General features: G+C 47.1%; 1 protein-coding gene across 2 annotated transcripts in view; it reads right to left on the bottom strand.

The window, feature by feature from the left end:
* Positions 1-19,590, bottom strand: part of SYT5 (synaptotagmin 5) — a 475,772-nt gene that overhangs the window by 267,542 nt on the left and 188,640 nt on the right. Inside the window, exon 1 of one of the 2 annotated variants that reach the window (XM_063942826.1) lies at positions 19,038-19,380. The exons of the other annotated variant lie outside the window; for it this stretch is intronic. Within the exon in view, the coding sequence (XP_063798896.1) occupies positions 19,038-19,084 (47 nt within the window). The 5' untranslated portion in view covers positions 19,085-19,380. Of the gene's footprint in view, positions 1-19,037; positions 19,381-19,590 lie in introns of those variants that run through there. 2 annotated transcript variants of the gene reach the window in all.

The raw sequence follows: 19,590 nt of genomic DNA, 5'->3' as shown, positions 1-19,590 counted from the left end.
GAGGCCATGGAGACACTTAAATAAAATACAATTTTATTCAGTATTTTTTTTCTAAGTGTGCATGGCCACGCCTCCTGTGATTAGGCCACACCTCCTGAAAAGTGCCTGGGCCCAGCGAGGGTCTCTACTGCCCTGTGTACAGAGTACACACACTAATACACAAGGGCTAATTACTGTTTTTGTCAGAATTGTGTCCAGCCTCGACCTTACCATCAGTCGCACATGCATCCGCATCACGATTGTGACTAGCTGCACCCGCACTCGTTCACGGGAGCATATGCACCATGCAATCCTGTGGAATGTGGGTGTGTATGCAGTGCACATGCACGTTCTCAGGCACACTAGTCGTGGCACTGGCAAATGACCAACGATTGCTAATAATCATGGGTAAAATGAGGCCGGACTCATTTGTACCAGGAAAATTTGTTTGGGATTTTTGATAATCCTCCAGGAATAAAACAGATTTAGGTTTACCAAAATCCTTATCAAATGTCCAAATGGGAATCCTAGTATTTCAGAAATTCCAGTGCGGATGACACATACAGTATCTCTGGCCAGAGCCAAAGGTATAAGAGAATAAAGACGATGGAGCTCATGATATAGGTCTGTGTTTTGTGTAAAATATGCATTTCCGTACAGTGCGTACAAACTAGAAGTGCAGAAGCATGCATCCTTATACGGATTTACTTGCATGTTACATTTCCAACTGCTTACGATTGGAGAGGCGGAATGGGGAATGGAATAGGTTTGTAAGTATAGGCACACATCATACCTCCCAACTGTTTTCCGTTTATTTGGGGCTGTCCCGCTGTCTCACCCACGGCCTGCAGTGTCCCGCGGTGGTGGTGGTGGTGGGGGGGGGGGGGGGGGGGGGGCAGTTGGGAGTCTACTGCCCATTGCAGTGTCCCGCGGTGAATAGGCGCTGTGCGCATGTGCATAGCATCTATTCATGGGAGTCAGAGGGACAGGGGGCATGCCAGCAGCTCACAGAGCGCTGGGCATGCCCCCTCAATTATGAAATTGGTAGGCGTGGCTTCTGATCATGGCATCCCTGTGAAGCCACACACCCTTTTCGGGCACAGAGCTCCCAACTACAAATGCAGCAATGTTGGGAGGTATGAGGACAGTATAGGTTCACATAAATGTGACTGAGGCAGCCCAGGAAGCATATATACACCTGTCAGGTTGTGGGTGTGGGAATACTGGCACAATGAATAACATTGATGATAATGCAACCATAGCACTAGATGATTGCCTGGTATTTGATCTCTCTTTACTTTATCACTCTATAACCCTTATTACATAGACCCCTATATTGTATGTACTAAAGATCGGTTTTGAGAACTGAATTTAATAGAGCAATATCATACAGAGACAGGCAAAACCAGCCTGCTACTGGGTGAATTACTACTGCCCTATCAAAACCAACCTGCTACTGGGTGAATTACTACTGCCCTATCATAACCAGCCTGCTACTGGGTGAATTACTACTGCCCTATCAAAACCAGCCCAACAAAGACCCTGAGAATTGGCGTTTTAGTAAATTTACCTCATGATTTCCATAAAAGAATATAAGCAGTCTGTGTTAATTACATAAGTTTAGTAGATGAATACATTTAAATGCCAGCCAATTATTGGGGAGAGTATAAAGGGAACTGAGGCATAAAATAATTGCTTAAATCTTGCAGCAAAGGAAACATCAGAGTGCAGAATGTGTTTGTTACTAGAGAACATGCTATCACATCAAGCCACCCACACAGACATCCTGCCAAGGGGAAAATGCCTTCTATTCTCTTCTACCTTCTCAGATTCTAAAATCTGAAAATGAGGTATTGTTTATTGGAAACTCGCTCAGTCAGGGTGGGAGATTGGCGTGCCAGAAATTGTACAAGATGCTGAGATCTAAAATCTCCCTTTGCTTTTATGTCAACTACCTTGTGAACTAAAATAAAATTACTTTCTAGGTCAGGGGCGCTTCCTTTCCATAACTGAAATACACATTAATAAAGTTATTTTATTATGGGTAAATAAGATTTAGGAAATATAGAGGGGGTCAGTGGCAAACGCAGGCTTTCTAGAGGGAGGTTTCCAAATGCAATCTGCAATATCCCACTCTGCAGAACATGGAATACAGAATAGATGATCTAAAGTATAGGCTGTATCAGTCATATTTAAATAATATAAATAAGATAAGTGGTCAGGAAAAGGTTAACATACTACAATAAATGCACAAACATAATAGAACCAGTACTGCACTTTTTAAGCACACATTCTCCTACCTCATGGTAAGGCTCCTGTGTCTTCTACCTAGTAGCTACTCTCTGGTCCAGTGCACTAAATGAGGACTCAAAACCACACACACAGTAAACATGGTAGAAGAAGCTGCTACCACTGGGCATATGCAGCAGCTCTGCTCTGTCCCTTACACTGCATGATGTGGTGGCAGCCCTAGTAATCGTTTTATATACTATTTCTATTATTGTCATAATTTGAGCTACTTGCCAAGATGAGGGGGTTTCCAGGCAACCAGAACCCCCCCCCCCCCCCCCTGCGTTTGCCTATGGGGGTATATGTCCATCATCCACTAAATCTCTTCATGTTATTCATACCACATCACCTGTAGCAACTGGGTGTGGTATGCGTGACCCCGCCGGTCAGCATATCGACGCCGGGATCCCGGCAGCGGAATCCCGGCAGGAGGTGGCGACTGCAGAAAGCCCCTTGCGGGCTCGTTGCACTCGCCATGCTGCAGGCTCGGTGGCGACCTACAGTCCCCATGGGTTCTATTCCTACTCTATGGGTGTCGTGGACACCCACAAGTGGGAATAGTCCCTGTTGGTCGGCATGCCGACCGTCGGGATTGTGAGGGGGCAGGATGTAGGGGGAGGTTATGTGACCGCCGGTCTGCTGTCCGCCGGTCACATAACTACATCCCGTAGCAACTAGTAGTTAGTACCATTGGCTTCTATAGTACTGGTGGCTTACAGGAGCTCCACACACTTTCTTTACTGTTATGCATCAAGTGTGGCCCATGCCTCTTGCAGAGTCATGTTTACTATATGTTTCATGCTATAGTATCATTTGTTTCATATACTGTACAATACAATACAGGGTAATATGTCCGAATTTTATAAATATCCTGTAGCAAAGTAGTGTAAAAGCCTATTTTTACTGCAGATTCTCCTGTAGACAGAGGTCCTGCTCTTCAGCTGGTTGCACATCGATATTTCTTCACAAACTAGAAGACAGTTTGACAAGATCCAGATCTGTGCATAGACTTAAGCTGGGTGCATACAGGATTTAGGTGGTTGATGGGTGGGGGGGGGTTGGGGGGGGGGTGGAGCGATCGGGGCAAACTCCCCCAGTTACTTACAGATACATCCACGCCCAATTAGGAACTTTCTGTTGCTGCAGCTCTGAGCACGGGGGTGAGCTGCGATGTCCCGCAGCCAGCTGGCGGCTTTGTAATGGGTTATTCTAACTCTTTAGTGTGGTGCTGCTCAATTGCTGTGATTAAGAGGATGCCGTCCAGCTGGAGGAGGGACAAAGGGAGGCTGCTTCTGGGACTAGTCAGATGACATACACGTATTATGTACTGTCAGACAGCTCTATTCTGAATAACAGTACAGTGTTGTGGCAGTGTCCCGTCAATGTTACTGCACTTTGTGTTGGTAGGCAGTGTGACAGGGCAGGGGTGCAGATAGTGAACTGCATTAGAAGCTGCAGTTGCACTCACTTCCGCTGTTTAATTATTCTGTAAAATTATTTATCAGGTATGTGTTTCTGTGCATCTTACTTTCTCAGAAATAATGCTATGGGAACTTTTGGCATATTGGTTGTATCAAGGCAGTACATTAATGAGCAGCCAGGTTATATGACACTGCATTATCTGAGGTGGGCAGGTGCTGCATACAGGAAGCCTTAGGAATACACTATTTTTATTGATAGAACTTACAGACATGTCTTCGGGTTTTATGTAAGGTATCTAATGCAAGTCTGTGTACCCTATAGTTTTTCAAGGGTGGTGGAACTGTAAGTTCCAGCATGCCCTGCTCCTCCCAGGGCCCTTCTCTCTCAGCCTCCTCCTGACTGACTGGGAGCTACAGGTGAGGCGGCCCTGCTCTTGCCTCCGGGGGATGACATCACAGTCTAAAAAATGGGAGGGGCAGGACTGGAAGTGGGAGGAGTAGTGAGTAGAGAGAGGAGGAGTCTGTATTAATGTATTCATTTTTAACCCCCCCCCCCCCCTTGAAAGAACAGTATAGATCCTGCCTTGGTGCATTTTGGGATGATGTGTAATCAGCCGATATGTCGGTCAGGTGCTTCAACATATCGGATCCTGGGTACACATTGACGAATGTAATGAAGGTCAGAGCTTTATATTGCCCCTTTCTTCATTAGACATGCCATGGTCACTAGCGCTATCGGCCAGTTGGGCTTGCAGCAGGGCTGACCGGGCAACATCGCAAGCGACTGCGGATACCTGCAAATCAGGCATACACACTGCGATATGAGAGATTTGTCGTTCTGATATGTCCGGAAGCGGAAAGTCGGGCTGGTTGGAATTAAAATCTACTAATGTATGGGAGCAAAGGACAATTGACCATTTGCTCCCAAATACCAGAAAACTGACAGATTTAACCAGCTTGTCTAAATGAGTGCTTTTGTCTGTTTTCCGGGAGTAAATCGCTCATTGCTGATTGTTGCCCAGCTTAAAGCGCAGTAACTTTCGCATTTAAAGAGGCAATAACATTAAACCAAAAAAGCACCTGGTAGTAATTTAATATTACTGTCTTGCCACTTTAAAGCTCTTTTTAGTAAATTTCCCCACTGATGTTGACCTGTTGAGTGTAAATGTATTTATTTTAATTTTTTGTGGGTGGCTCTTGTTTCATACACATACATGCAATGATATCACTGCCTGCAGCAGGCATTCCTAACCGCGGTCCTCAAGGCACACCAACAGTGCAGGTTTTAGTGATATCCAGGCTTGAACACAGGTGACTTACTTAGTACCTCAGTTATTTTGATTTAACCATCTGTGCTGCAGCCTGGATATCACTAAAACCTGCACTGTTGGTGTGCCTTGAGGACCGTGGTTGGGAATGCCTGGCCTACAGTAATCACAAGTGATATCACCATTAAACAGGCTAGGCAAGGTTGCAACTAACTAGAAAGAACTAAACCAACAGCAAATTGCTGAAGGGAACAAACCAACAGATAATTTACCTTCTAAAGTCACAGAGAGATCTGTCATCCAAAACAATTATATGCAACATTATAGCACATTAGTTATATTGTTACCAATTTGATACAGCTGAACACTAATTGAATCATTTATTCTGAAGAGTATTTACACTCCTTGTATTCTGCACATCTGATTGTTGCTGGAATACATTCAAAATGGATGAAAGGTTGAAATTAATTGAACTGTAATCATTTTTATTGTACAAAAAAAAACATTATTTAAACAAATTAAGTAACTATATGTCGCTAGTGTAAATTCTACTTTATTAATAATGTTGTCATTTTATATTGTGTGTGATGTCATGTGTCTAGTTCTGTGTTTTAGTGCTGCACTTATATGTAAGTGCATGGCTTATCAGTCTTGACAGATGGCCTGATTTAGACTCAGACTCTGTACCGATTTGGTTGCAGCTGTCAATGGTTTCTTTACTGCTTTTGGGCAAGAACCACAGTGCACATGTGCCATGATGGTGCTGCGGCTTTGGTCGCAGTGTGGGGGATTGACAGGCTGCAGGCAGTTGGGGACGGTAATGGGGCGAGTTCCAGAAGACTGAGGCGTGTCTCAGTTTCTGGGGCATGCTGAAGCCAGTGACTGCAGCCTCGGAGGCAGATTCACTGGCCTCAGCTGCTTTGTTGCAGTGGTAATTCTGAGAACCTTAGGGTTGCCCGGAGGTCTGACGTTTGCTGCGATGGTGCGCCTGTTGCATTAACATAAATTCTCAGGTCCGCTACTACCGAAGACGCAGCACTGACACCAAATTCTGCTGTTAGCACTATTATTTTCTTATGAAATTTTATTTATACAGTAAAGTTATGTATCACATTGGTGTGATAGATTACAATCTACTATGGAAACAATAAGTGATTTTTATTAACATGCCCAAAATGTTTTATTGCTACAAATGTACATATATCAAAAACTATGCTGATTTAGGCTTGGCTTAGTCTAAAATGGTGGGCTAATTTTTCCCTCTAACCCATCCTCGGAAATCAGTTTCCATAGGCCAGACAGTGGGGAGGTGTATGCTGTTACTTTCCAGATGAGATATTTGGACGGGAATGAAGGAAGGGACATCCCAGTGATTCAAAAGGAAAAGACAGGGGTGTGGCCATGCACTAGTCAAGGCGTGACCAGAAGCGGTTCTTGGTGCGGGCAAGCAGTGTCTTCGCCCGGGGTGCTGCGGCAGACACCGTGGGCTGTGTGGGCGTCCACTGCAGCCGGCTCCAGGGACAGACATTAAAGGTCAGTATTGACCTCTAGTGTCTGTGTGGTGCTGCTATGGGAGAGACGTCATGACGTCTCTCCCATAGGGAGGAGCCGGCGGCCAAACGGAAGCAGCAGCAGCGGTCGGGAAGCAGGAGCGGGGCAGTGGTAAGTATTTATTTTTTATTTTTGTGTGTGTGTTTGTAAGTGGCGACAGGGGGCACAACTACTGGGGGCAAAGAAAGAGGGGGCACAACTACTGGGGGCAAAGAAACGGGGCACAACTACTGGGGGCAAAGAAAGAGGGGGCACAACTACTGGGGGCAAAGAAACGGGGCACAACTACTGGGGGCAAAGCAACAGGGGGCACAACTACTGGGGGCAAAGAAAGAGGGGGCACAACTACTGGGGGCAAAGAAACGGGGCACAACTACTGGGGGCAAAGCAACAGGGGGCACAACTGCTGGGGGCAAAGCAACAGGGGGCACAATGACAGGGGGCACAACTACTGGGGGCAAAGCAACAGGGGGCACAACTACTGGGGGCAAATCTACTGGGGGCATAGCTATAGGGGGCACAACTACTGGGGCAAATCTATCTACTGGGGGCACAGCTACAGGGGGCATAGCTACAGGGGGCATCACTACTGGGGGCACAGCTACAGGGTGCACAGCTACAGGGGGCATATCTACAGGGGGCACAGCTACAGGGGGCATATCTACGGGGGGGGGCAAATCAAGTGGGGGGCACAACTACTTGGGGCAAATCTGGGGGCACAGCTACTGGGAGCATAACTGTGGCCACGCCCCTCCCCTATGAAGCCACGCCCCTATTTTTTGTGCGCACAAACTGTTTTGCTGGGGTGGTATTTATGTGACTGACGGCCGACGGTCGGGAGACCGACGGTCACATGACCTCCTCCAGCATCCCGACCCCCACTATCCCGATGGTCGGCATGGGACTATTTTCACGACACCCATAGAGTGGGAATAGAACCCGTAGGTCGCCACCGAGCCAGCAGCATGGCGAGCGCAGCGAGCCCGCAAGGGGCTTGCTGCACTCGCCCCTCCCCGCCGGGATCCCGGTGTCGGTATGCTGCCGGGATCCCGGCGTCAGTAAGCTGACCGGCGGTCAGGAGACCGCCAGTCAGCCTTACTACACCAGTTGTGCCGCGGGGGGGGGGGGGGGGGGGGGGGCAGGTGGAAACTTTCGCACTGGGCGCCACAAGGTGTAGAACTGGTCCTGTGCGTGACCACACCTTCTGTTCAGATACAAGGTGCTTCAAAGTTTGGAGATACGACTTAATTCGTGGCCAGGGTGTCAAAACATGCAGCAGCATGTGTAATAAATAATAAAATTATAGCCGTATATGCTTTCTTTTTATGCTAATATACAGTATTTATACTAGTAAGTGTGTTTACGAGTTATTATATACATACTGTATATGTGACTAAGCCTTAGAGAGAAATAAAATGGAGAGAGATAAAACAGCTAATCAGCTCCTAGCTGTTAGGCCGTGTTTAAAAATTGACAGTTAGGAGCTGGTTGCCTGGTACTTTATCTCTCCTCACTTTATAGAGCCCTCACTCACACACAGATATACAACGGTCGCATATCAGATTAATCAGTACACTCTCCTGGTGCATCCTAGTCACATCGTGTGGCAAATAAAATGCATTTTTGGCTAAAAAAACCCCACCCAACATTAGCAGAATCTCACCGGACCTGGCACGCTGAGAGGGACTGTTTGGAGCGAATGCAGCAATGATGTATGAGGACAAAATCTTTATAATGTACATGCGGAAACTGTTGCTGTCCTAAAATTTACATCAGTTACCAGACTGAAGCCCCATCATACCTCAGAATCACAAAAGAGTGTGTTGTGTGAGTATTAAGAGTGATTAAGACTAGAGATGAGCGCCTGAAATTTTTCGGGTTTTGTGTTTTGGTTTTGGGTTCGGTTCCGCGGCCGTGTTTTGGGTTCGAACGCGTTTTGGCAAAACCTCACCGAATTATTTTTGTCGGATTCGGGTGTGTTTTGGATTCGGGTGTTTTTTTCCAAAAACACTAAAAAACAGCTTAAATCATAGAATTTGGGGGTCATTTTGATCCCAAAGTATTATTAACCTCAAAAACCATAATTTACACTCATTTTCAGTCTATTCTGAATACCTCACACCTCACAATATTATTTTTAGTCCTAAAATTTGCACCGAGGTCGCTGTGTGAGTAAGATAAGCGACCCTAGTGGCCGACACAAACACCGGGCCCATCTAGGAGTGGCACTGCAGTGTCACGCAGGATGTCCCTTCCAAAAAACCCTCCCCAAACAGCACATGACGCAAAGAAAAAAAGAGGTGCAATGAGGTAGCTGTGTGAGTAAGATTAGCGACCCTAGTGGCCGACACAAACACCGGGCCCATCTAGGAGTGGCACTGCAGTGTCACGCAGGATGGCCCTTCCAAAAAACCCTCCCCAAACAGCACATGACGCAAAGAAAAAAAGAGGCGCAATGAGGTAGCTGACTGTGTGAGTAAGATTAGCGACCCTAGTGGCCGACACAAACACCGGGCACATCTAGGAGTGGCACTGCAGTGTCACGCAGGATGTCCCTTCCAAAAAACCCTCCCCAAACAGCACATGACGCAAAGAAAAAAAGAGGCGTAATGAGGTAGCTGTGTGAGTAAGATTAGCGACCCTAGTGGCCGACACAAACACCGGGCCCATCTAGGAGTGGCACTGCAGTGTCACGCAGGATGTCCCTTCCAAAAAACCCTCCCCAATCAGCACATGATGCAAAGAAAAAGAAAAGAAAAAAGAGGTGCAAGATGGAATTATCCTTGGGCCCTCCCACCCACCCTTATGTTGTATAAACAAAACAGGACATGCACACTTTAACCAACCCATCATTTCAGTGACAGGGTCTGCCACACGACTGTGACTGATATGACGGGTTGGTTTGGACCCCCCCCAAAAAAGAAGCAATTAATCTCTCCTTGCACAAACTGGCTCTACAGAGGCAAGATGTCCACCTCATCTTCACCCTCCGATATATCACCGTGTACATCCCCCTCCTCACAGATTATCAATTCGTCCCCACTGGAATCCACCATCTCAGCTCCCTGTGTACTTTGTGGAGGCAATTGCTGCTGGTCAATGTCTCCGCGGAGGAATTGATTATAATTCATTTTAATGAACATCATCTTCTCCACATTTTCTGGATGTAACCTCGTACGCCGATTGCTGACAAGGTGAGCGGCGGCACTAAACACTCTTTCGGAGTACACACTTGTGGGAGGGCAACTTAGGTAGAATAAAGCCAGTTTGTGCAAGGGCCTCCAAATTGCCTCTTTTTCCTGCCAGTATAAGTACGGACTGTGTGACGTGCCTACTTGGATGCGGTCACTCATATAATCCTCCACCATTCTATCAATGTTGAGAGAATCATATGCAGTGACAGTAGACGACATGTCCGTAATCGTTGTCAGGTCCTTCAGTCCGGACCAGATGTCAGCATCAGCAGTCGCTCCAGACTGCCCTGCATCACCGCCAGCGGGTGGGCTCGGAATTCTGAGCCTTTTCCTCGCACCCCCAGTTGCGGGAGAATGTGAAGGAGGAGATGTTGACAGGTCGCGTTCCGCTTGACTTGACAATTTTGTCACCAGCAGGTCTTTCAACCCCAGCAGACCTGTGTCTGCCGGAAAGAGAGATCCAAGGTAGGCTTTAAATCTAGGATCGAGCACGGTGGCCAAAATGTAGTGCTCTGATTTCAACAGATTGACCACCCGTGAATCCTTGTTAAGCGAATTAAGGGCTGCATCCACAAGTCCCACATGCCTAGCGGAATCGCTCCGTGTTAGCTCCTTCTTCAATGCCTCCAGCTTCTTCTGCAAAAGCCTGATGAGGGGAATGACCTGACTCAGGCTGGCAGTGTCTGAACTGACTTCACGTGTGGCAAGTTCAAAGGGCATCAGAACCTTGCACAACGTTGAAATCATTCTCCACTGCACTTGAGACAGGTGCATTCCATCTCCTATATCGTGCTCAATTGTATAGGCTTGAATGGCCTTTTGCTGCTCTTCCAACCTCTGAAGCATATAGAGGGTTGAATTCCACCTCGTTACCACTTCTTGCTTCAGATGATGGCAGGGCAGGTTCAGTAGTTTTTGGTGGTGCTCCAGTCTTCTGTACGTGGTGCCTGTACGCCGAAAGTGTCCCGCAATTTTTCTGGCCACCGACAGCATCTCTTGCACGCCCCTGTCGTTTTTTAAAAAATTCTGCACCACCAAATTCAAGGTATGTGCAAAACATGGGACGTGCTGGAATTTGCCCATATTTAATGCACACACAATATTGCTGGCGTTGTCCGATGCCACAAATCCACAGGAGAGTCCAATTGGGGTAAGCCATTCCGCGATGATCTTCCTCAGTTGCCGTAAGAGGTTTTCAGCTGTGTGCGTATTCTGGAAAGCGGTGATACAAAGCGTAGCCTGCCTAGGAAAGAGTTGGCGTTTGCGAGATGCTGCTACTGGTGCCGCCGCTGCTGTTCTTGCGGCGGGAGTCCATACATCTACCCAGTGGGCTGTCACAGTCATATAGTCCTGACCCTGCCCTGCTCCACTTGTCCACATGTCCGTGGTTAAGTGGACATTGGGTACAACTGCATTTTTTAGGACACTGGTGAGTCTTTTTCTGACGTCCGTGTACATTCTCGGTATCGCCTGCCTAGAGAAGTGGAACCTAGATGGTATTTGGTAACGGGGGCACACTGCCTCAATAAATTGTCTAGTTCCCTGTGAACTAACGGCGGATACCGGACGCACGTCTAACACCAACATAGTTGTCAAGGACTCAGTTATCCGCTTTGCAGTAGGATGACTGCTGTGATATTTCATCTTCCTCGCAAAGGACTGTTGAACAGTCAATTGCTTACTGGAAGTAGTACAAGTGGGCTTACGACTTCCCCTCTGGGATGACCATCGACTCCCAGCGGCAACAACAGCAGCGCCAGCAGCAGTAGGCGTTACACGCAAGGATGCATCGGAGGAATCCCAGGCAGGAGAGGACTCGTCAGACTTGCCAGTGACATGGCCTGCAGGACTATTGGCATTCCTGGGGAAGGAGGAAATTGACACTGAGGGAGTTGGTGGGGTGGTTTGCGTGAGCTTGGTTACAAGAGGAAGGGATTTACTGGTCAGTGGACTGCTTCCGCTGTCACCCAAAGTTTTTGAACTTGTCACTGACTTATTATGAATGCGCTGCAGGTGACGTATAAGGGAGGATGTTCCGAGGTGGTTAACGTCCTTACCCCTACTTATTACAGCTTGACAAAGGGAACACACGGCTTGACACCTGTTGTCCGCATTTCTGGTGAAATACCTCCACACCGAAGAGCTGATTTTTTTGGTATTTTCACCTGGCATGTCAACGGCCATATTCCTCCCACGGACAACAGGTGTCTCCCCGGGTGCCTGACTTAAACAAACCACCTCACCATCAGAATCCTCCTGGTCAATTTCCTCCCCAGCGCCAGCAACACCCATATCCTCCTCATCCTGGTGTACTTCAACACTGACATCTTCAATCTGACTATCAGGAACTGGACTGCGGGTGCTCCTTCCAGCACTTGCAGGGGGCATGCAAATAGTGGAAGGCGCATGCTCTTCACGTCCAGTGTTGGGAAGGTCAGGCATCGCAAACGACACAATTGGACTCTCCTTGTGGATTTGGGATTTCAAAGAACGCACAGTTCTTTGCGGTGCTTTTGCCAGCTTGAGTCTTTTCAGTTTTCTAGCGAGAGGCTGAGTGCTTCCATCCTCATGTGAAGCTGAACCACTAGCCATGAACATAGGCCAGGGCCTCAGCCGTTCCTTGCCACTCCGTGTGGTAAATGGCATATTGGCAAGTTTACGCTTCTCCTCCGACAATTTTATTTTAGGTTTTGGAGTCCTATTTTTTCTGATATTTGGTGTTTTGGATTTGACATGCTCTGTACTATGACATTGGGCATCGGCCTTGGCAGACGACGTTGCTGGCATTTCATCGTCTCGGCCATGACTAGTGGCAGCAGCTTCAGCACGAGGTGGAAGTGGATCTTGATCTTTCCCTAATTTTGGAACCTCAACTTTTTTGTTCTCCATATTTTATAGGCAGAACTAAAAGGCACCTCAGGTAAACAATGGAGATGGATGGATTGGATACTAGTATACAATTATGGACGGACTGCCACGGTTAGGTGGTATAAAATAACCACGGTTAGGTGGTATATAATACAATTATGGATGGACGGACTGCCTGCCGAGTGCCGACACAGAGGTAGCCACAGCCGTGAACTACCGCACTGTACACTGGTTGATAAAGAGATAGTAGTATACTCGTAACAACTAGTATGACGACGGTATAAAGAATGAAAAAAAAAACACGGTTAGGTGGTATATATTATAATACAATTATGGTTGGACGGACTGCCTGCCGAGTGCCGACACAGAGGTAGCCACAGCCGTGAACTACCGCACTGTACACTGGTTGATAAAGAGATAGTAGTATACTCGTAACAACTAGTATGACTGACTATGACGGTATAAAGAATGAAAAAAAAACCACGGTTAGGTGGTATATATTATAATACAATTATGGATGGACGGACTGCCTGCCGACTGCCGACACAGAGGTAGCCACAGCCGTGAACTACCGCACTGTACACTGGTTGATAAAGAGATAGTAGTATACTCGTAACAACTAGTATGACACTATGACGGTATAAAGAATGAAAAAAAAACCACGGTTAGGTGGTATATATTATAATACAATTATGGATGGACGGACTGCCTGCCGACTGCCGACACAGAGGTAGCCACAGCCGTGAACTACCGCACTGTACACTGGTTGATAAAGAGATAGTAGTATACTCGTAACAACTAGTATGACACTATGACGGTATAAAGAATGAAAAAAAAACCACGGTTAGGTGGTATATATTATAATAATACAATTATGGATGGACGGACTGCCTGCCGAGTTCCGACACAGAGGTAGCCACAGCCGTGAACTACCGCACTGTACACTGGTTGATAAAGAGATAGTAGTATACTCGTAACAACTAGTATGACACTATGACGGTATAAAGAATGAAAAAAAAACCACGGTTAGGTGGTATATATTATAATACAATTATGGATGGACGGACTGCCTGCCGACTGCCGACACAGAGGTAGCCACAGCCGTGAACTACCGCACTGTACACTGGTTGATAAAGAGATAGTAGTATACTCGTAACAACTAGTATGACACTATGACGGTATAAAGAATGAAAAAAAAACCACGGTTAGGTGGTATATATTATAATACAATTATGGATGGACGGACTGCCTGCCGACTGCCGACACAGAGGTAGCCACAGCCGTGAACTACCGCACTGTACACTGGTTGATAAAGAGATAGTAGTATACTCGTAACAACTAGTATGACACTATGACGGTATAAAGAATGGAAAAAAAACCACGGTTAGGTGGTATATATTATAATACAATTATGGATGGACGGACTGCCTGCCGACTGCCGACACAGAGGTAGCCACAGCCGTGAACTACCGCACTGTACACTGGTTGATAAAGAGATAGTAGTATACTCGTAACAACTAGTATGACACTATGACGGTATAAAGAATGAAAAAAAAACCACGGTTAGGTGGTATATATTATAATAATACAATTATGGATGGACGGACTGCCTGCCGAGTTCCGACACAGAGGTAGCCACAGCCGTGAACTACCGCACTGTACACTGGTTGATAAAGAGATAGTAGTATACTCGTAACAACTAGTATGACACTATGACGGTATAAAGAATGAAAAAAAAACCACGGTTAGGTGGTATATATTATAATACAATTATGGATGGACGGACTGCCTGCCGACTGCCGACACAGAGGTAGCCACAGCCGTGAACTACCGCACTGTACACTGGTTGATAAAGAGATAGTAGTATACTCGTAACAACTAGTATGACACTATGACGGTATAAAGAATGAAAAAAAAACCACGGTTAGGTGGTATATATTATAATACAATTATGGATGGACGGACTGCCTGCCGAGTGCCGACACAGAGGTAGCCACAGCCGTGAACTACCGCACTGTACACTGGTTGATAAAGAGATAGTAGTATACTCGTAACAACTAGTATGACTGACTATGACGGTATAAAGAATGAAAAAAAAACCACGGTTAGGTGGTATATATTATAATACAATTATGGATGGACGGACTGCCTGCCGACTGCCGACACAGAGGTAGCCACAGCCGTGAACTACCGCACTGTACACTGGTTGATAAAGAGATAGTAGTATACTCGTAACAACTAGTATGACACTATGACGGTATAAAGAATGAAAAAAAAACCACGGTTAGGTGGTATATATTATAATACAATTATGGATGGACGGACTGCCTGCCGACTGCCGACACAGAGGTAGCCACAGCCGTGAACTACCGCACTGTACACTGGTTGATAAAGAGATAGTAGTATACTCGTAACAACTAGTATGACTATGACGACGGTATAAAGAAAGAAAGAAAAAAAAATACCACGGTTAGGTGGTATATAATTATACAATTATGGATGGACGGACTGCCTGCCGAGTGCCGACTGCCGACACAGAGGTAGCCACAGCCGTGAACTACCGCACTGTACTGTGTCTGCTGCTAATATAGACTGGTTGATAAAGAGATAGTATACAACAATATACTACTATACTGGTGGTCAGGCACTGGTCACCACTAGTCACACTGGCAGTGGCACTCCTGCAGCAAAAGTGTGCACTGTTTAATTTTAAATTAATATAATATTATGTACTCCTGGCTCCTGCTATAACAACCTGCAGTGCTCCCCAGTCTCCCCCACAATTATTATAAGCTTTTATACATTGATGTGCAGCACACTGGGCTGAGCTGAGTGCACACAGACTGAGTCACACTGTGTGACTGCTGTGTATCGTTTTTTTCAGGCAGAGAACGGATATAGCAGAGAACGGATATATTAAATAAAAGTTAACTTAACAACAACTGCACTGGTCACTGTGGTAAACTCTGTCTGCACAATCTCTCTCTCTCTCTCTCTCTTCTAATCTATTCTAATGGAGAGGACGCCAGCCACGTCCTCTCCCTATCAATCTCAATGCACGTGTGAAAATGGCGGCGACGCGCGGCTCCTTATATAGAATCCGAGTCTCGCGAGAATCCGACAGCGTCATGATGACGTTCGGGCGCGCTCGGGTTAACCGAGCAAGGCGGGAAGATCCGAGTCGCTCGGACCCGTGAAAAAAAAAGTGAAGTTCGTGCGGGTTCGGATTCAAAGAAACCGAACCCGCTCATCTCTAATTAAGACACGTGATAAGTGATGAGCTCTAGTATAAGAGGTACGTAACCAGTTATAAGGAGTGAGTGACAAGAGCTCAGTGATAAATGATGGCCCAAGAGGCTTTCCCATGGGAACCTCCCAAAGAGGCAAGGATCACTCCTAACCTCATTCATATCAATTGTCAAATTATTTTGAAGTGGTTCACAATAATCTATTTGCACACAGCTCTATCAATTTGCAGAGTATTTTTCAATAGATTTCCTCTCAAACCAATTATAACACAGATCACTCTTCCACCAACAATCCCAAAAGGGCAGAATAATGAGTGACGTATGATGGTGTGTATTTTACTACATCACTTACAACTCTGACTTACAGTATTGAGAGCTCCTGAAGAGTTTGTCACTCATGTCTCATCGCTTATTACTCATCATAATTGCTTGTTACCCATTGTTAATTACTAGTCAATCACCATTCCTCATTTATTGCTTATCATGCATCACACATCACATCTCATAAGGGGCATACACATAGTGCATTTCTTCCTATAGGCAGATTTGCACTATGCGAAAATCCACCAGTATTGACTATACACACAGTGTGACTTTGGTTCTGTGTGATTTTTGCTATGGTCAATGTACTAAATTGTACACTTTAAAGTCAAAATTTACTTGCCTGCCCAGTCTGTTTTTACTTGTGATGCCAACCCCGCGGGAGCGTGCATCGGTATTGCAAGCTGTATACACTATAGATTGTAAGCTTGTGAGCAGGGGCCCTCATTCCGAGTTGATCGGTCGCAAGGCGAATTTAGCAGAGTTACACACGCTAAGCCGCCGCCTACTGGGAGTGAATCTTAGCTTCTTAAAATTGCGACCGATGTATTCGCAATAATGCGATTACTAACTACTTAGCAGTTTCAGAGTAGCTCCAGACTTACTCTGCCTGTGCGATCAGTTCAGTGCTTGTCGTTCCTGGTTGACGTCATAAACACACCCAGCGTTCGCCCAGGCACTCCCACCGTTTCTCCGGCCACTCCTGCGTTTTTTCCGGAAACGGTAGCGTTTTCAGCCACACGCCCCTGAAACGCCGTGTTTCCGCCCAGTAACACCCATTTCCTGTCAATCACATTACGATCGCCGGAGCGAAGAAAAAGCCGTGAGTAAAAATACTTTCTTCATAGTAAAGTTACTTGGCGCAGTCGCAGTGCGAACATTGCGCATGCGTACTAAGCGGATTTTCACTGCGATGCGATGAAAAATACCGAGCGAACAACTCGGAATGAGGGCCAGGGCCTTCCTACCTCTATGACTGTTTGTTATTACCCAGTTTTGTTATATCATTGTTATTTCCATTTGTAAAGCTCAATTGCTGCGCTATATAAGAAACTGTTAATAAATAAATAATATACACGTGGTGTGCTATGCACTATGTTTACTAATATATAGTCCATATCGGTAGTTACATCGCACTGTGTGTATGCCCCAATACATTTCACACTTGACGAAACAATGATTTGAGTAGTTCCAAGGCAAATGATGATTTGCTGAATATAACTTGTCTGTCCATCCCCTTTATTAAAAGCCATTTTCACTCTCCAAACTATCCAGTTTGTATTGACTGTCAACAGGGCCGGCCCGAGTTAAAAAAATTTGGTAAGCAAATTTGGAATTTAGCGCCCCTTGATAGGATCAAATTTTAAAAGAGGTGTGGTCTCACAAGGAAGGGGCGTGGCCACACAATAGTGCCCCCAGGGGTACAGGGAGATTGTCGATGACAGGGAGAAAGTGCGTGACTGGGTGGCAGAGGTGATGGAGATAGTGGGTGACTGAGGAGGCTGGGGTGACAGGGAGATAGTGGGTGACAGGGAAGGCTGGGGTGACAGGGAGCAGTGATCGTGCTGAGCCCCAAAAAAAAGTGGGTCCCAGGGACCCCTCACTTTTAAAAATTGAGGTCGTACCTGTCCTTTTCTGGGTCCCATCGGAATGAAGGTTCTTATTAATCTTATTAATGATTAAAATATAAAAATACAGACTTGATTTGGACAGTACAAAAGTGTTGCAAGGGGAGGAGGGTGGTGACAATGCTGCTGGGCTGTGTAGCATGCAGGACACTCTGCCCCAGAGCTGTAACTAGACATTTTAGTGCCCTTCGGCAGAAAGTGAATAGGTGCTCCACCTCCTAGACAGCAAAGAACAGACAGTGCGCGCCGAAGGCGCGCTGCAAAAATTTGGGGCATGGCTTTGTGGGGAAGGGGCGTGGCCACATAATAGTGCCAATTCACATTACACCATACAGTATTGCCGCTTATACACATTGCACCAAGTAGAACCTCCTAAACACACTGCGCCAGATAGAGCACGTTATACACATTGCACCAGGTAGAGCACGTTATACACAATGCGCCAGGTAGAGCACATTATACACATTGCGCCAGGTAGAGCACGTTATACACAATGCGCCAGGTAGAGCACGTTATACACATTGCGCCAGGTAGAGCACGTTATACACATTGCGCCAGGTAGAGCACGTTATACACATTGCGCCAGGTAGAGCACGTTATACACATTGCGCCAGGTAGAGCACGCTATACACATTGCGCCAGGTAGAGCACGTTATACACAATGCGCCAGGTAGAGCACGTTGTACACATTGCGCCAGGTAGAGCACGTTATACACAATGCGCCAGGTAGAGCACGTTATACACAATGCGCCAGGTAGAGCACGTTATACACATTGCGCCAGGTAGAGCACGTTATACACAATGCGCCAGGTAGAGCACGTTATACACAATGCGCCAGGTAGAGCACGTTATACACAATGCGCCAGGTAGAGCACGTTATACACATTGCGCCAGGTAGAGCACGTTATACACATTGCGCCAGGTAGAGCACGTTATACACAATGCGCCAGGTAGAGCATGTTATACACAATGCGCCAGGTAGAGCACGTTATACACAATGCGCCAGGTAGAGCACGTTATACACAATGCGCCAGGTAGAGCACGTTATACACATTGCGCCAGGTAGAGCAAGTTATACACATTGCGCCAGGTAGAGCACGTTATACACATTGCGCCAGGTAGAGCACATTATACACACCTCAGCCCCTCAGTCGTCCACCGCAGACAGCGACGCTGGAACCCCCTACAGTAAGCCCATCCACCACCCCACACAGCCTGCTGAAGTGCGCGGACACACATGCCGCTGGGGTCACAAGGCAGATGCACTCACCGTTGCGCAGGTCTCTTGGTGCTTGCGGCAGCGCCCAGGGTCAGCATGCAGGCAGCCTTTTCATTATGCTCTGGTTCAAGCCGCAGGCAGCCCACCCAATGCCCCGTAGGAAGACAGCTCGGGAGGGAGGGGGGCACAGCACTGCAGCAGCAGCTTCTCCTCAGGCTCAGGCAGGAGAGGAAGAGCCACTGACAGCGCGGACGGGCGGGCTGGGGTGAGAGCAACTGACAGTGTGGGTGGGCGTGCTGGGGGGAGAGCAATTGACAGCGTGGGCTGGCTGGGGGGAAGAGCAATTGACAGCGTGGGCGGGCTGAGAGGACAGCAACTGTCAGCGCGGGCGGGCGGCCGGGGGAGAGAGCAACTGACAGCGCGGGGGGCGGGCTGGGGGGAGAGCAACTGACAGTGCGGGCGGGCTGGGGGGAGAGCAACTGACAGCGCGGGCGGGCGGCCTGGGGGGAGAGCAACTGACAGGGCGGGCGGCTGCGGCGTGACGGCACGTGCGTGGTGCAGGCTGCCGGCGCCTTCCTTACTGTGGCGCCTTACTCGTACGAGT

This window comes from Pseudophryne corroboree, chromosome 10 (genome assembly GCF_028390025.1).
Source record: "Pseudophryne corroboree isolate aPseCor3 chromosome 10, aPseCor3.hap2, whole genome shotgun sequence".
NCBI classification, from domain to species: domain Eukaryota; kingdom Metazoa; phylum Chordata; class Amphibia; order Anura; family Myobatrachidae; genus Pseudophryne; species Pseudophryne corroboree.
The sequence above is the reverse complement of the archived record's forward strand: the minus strand, read 5'-3'. Positions and strand labels throughout refer to the sequence as shown.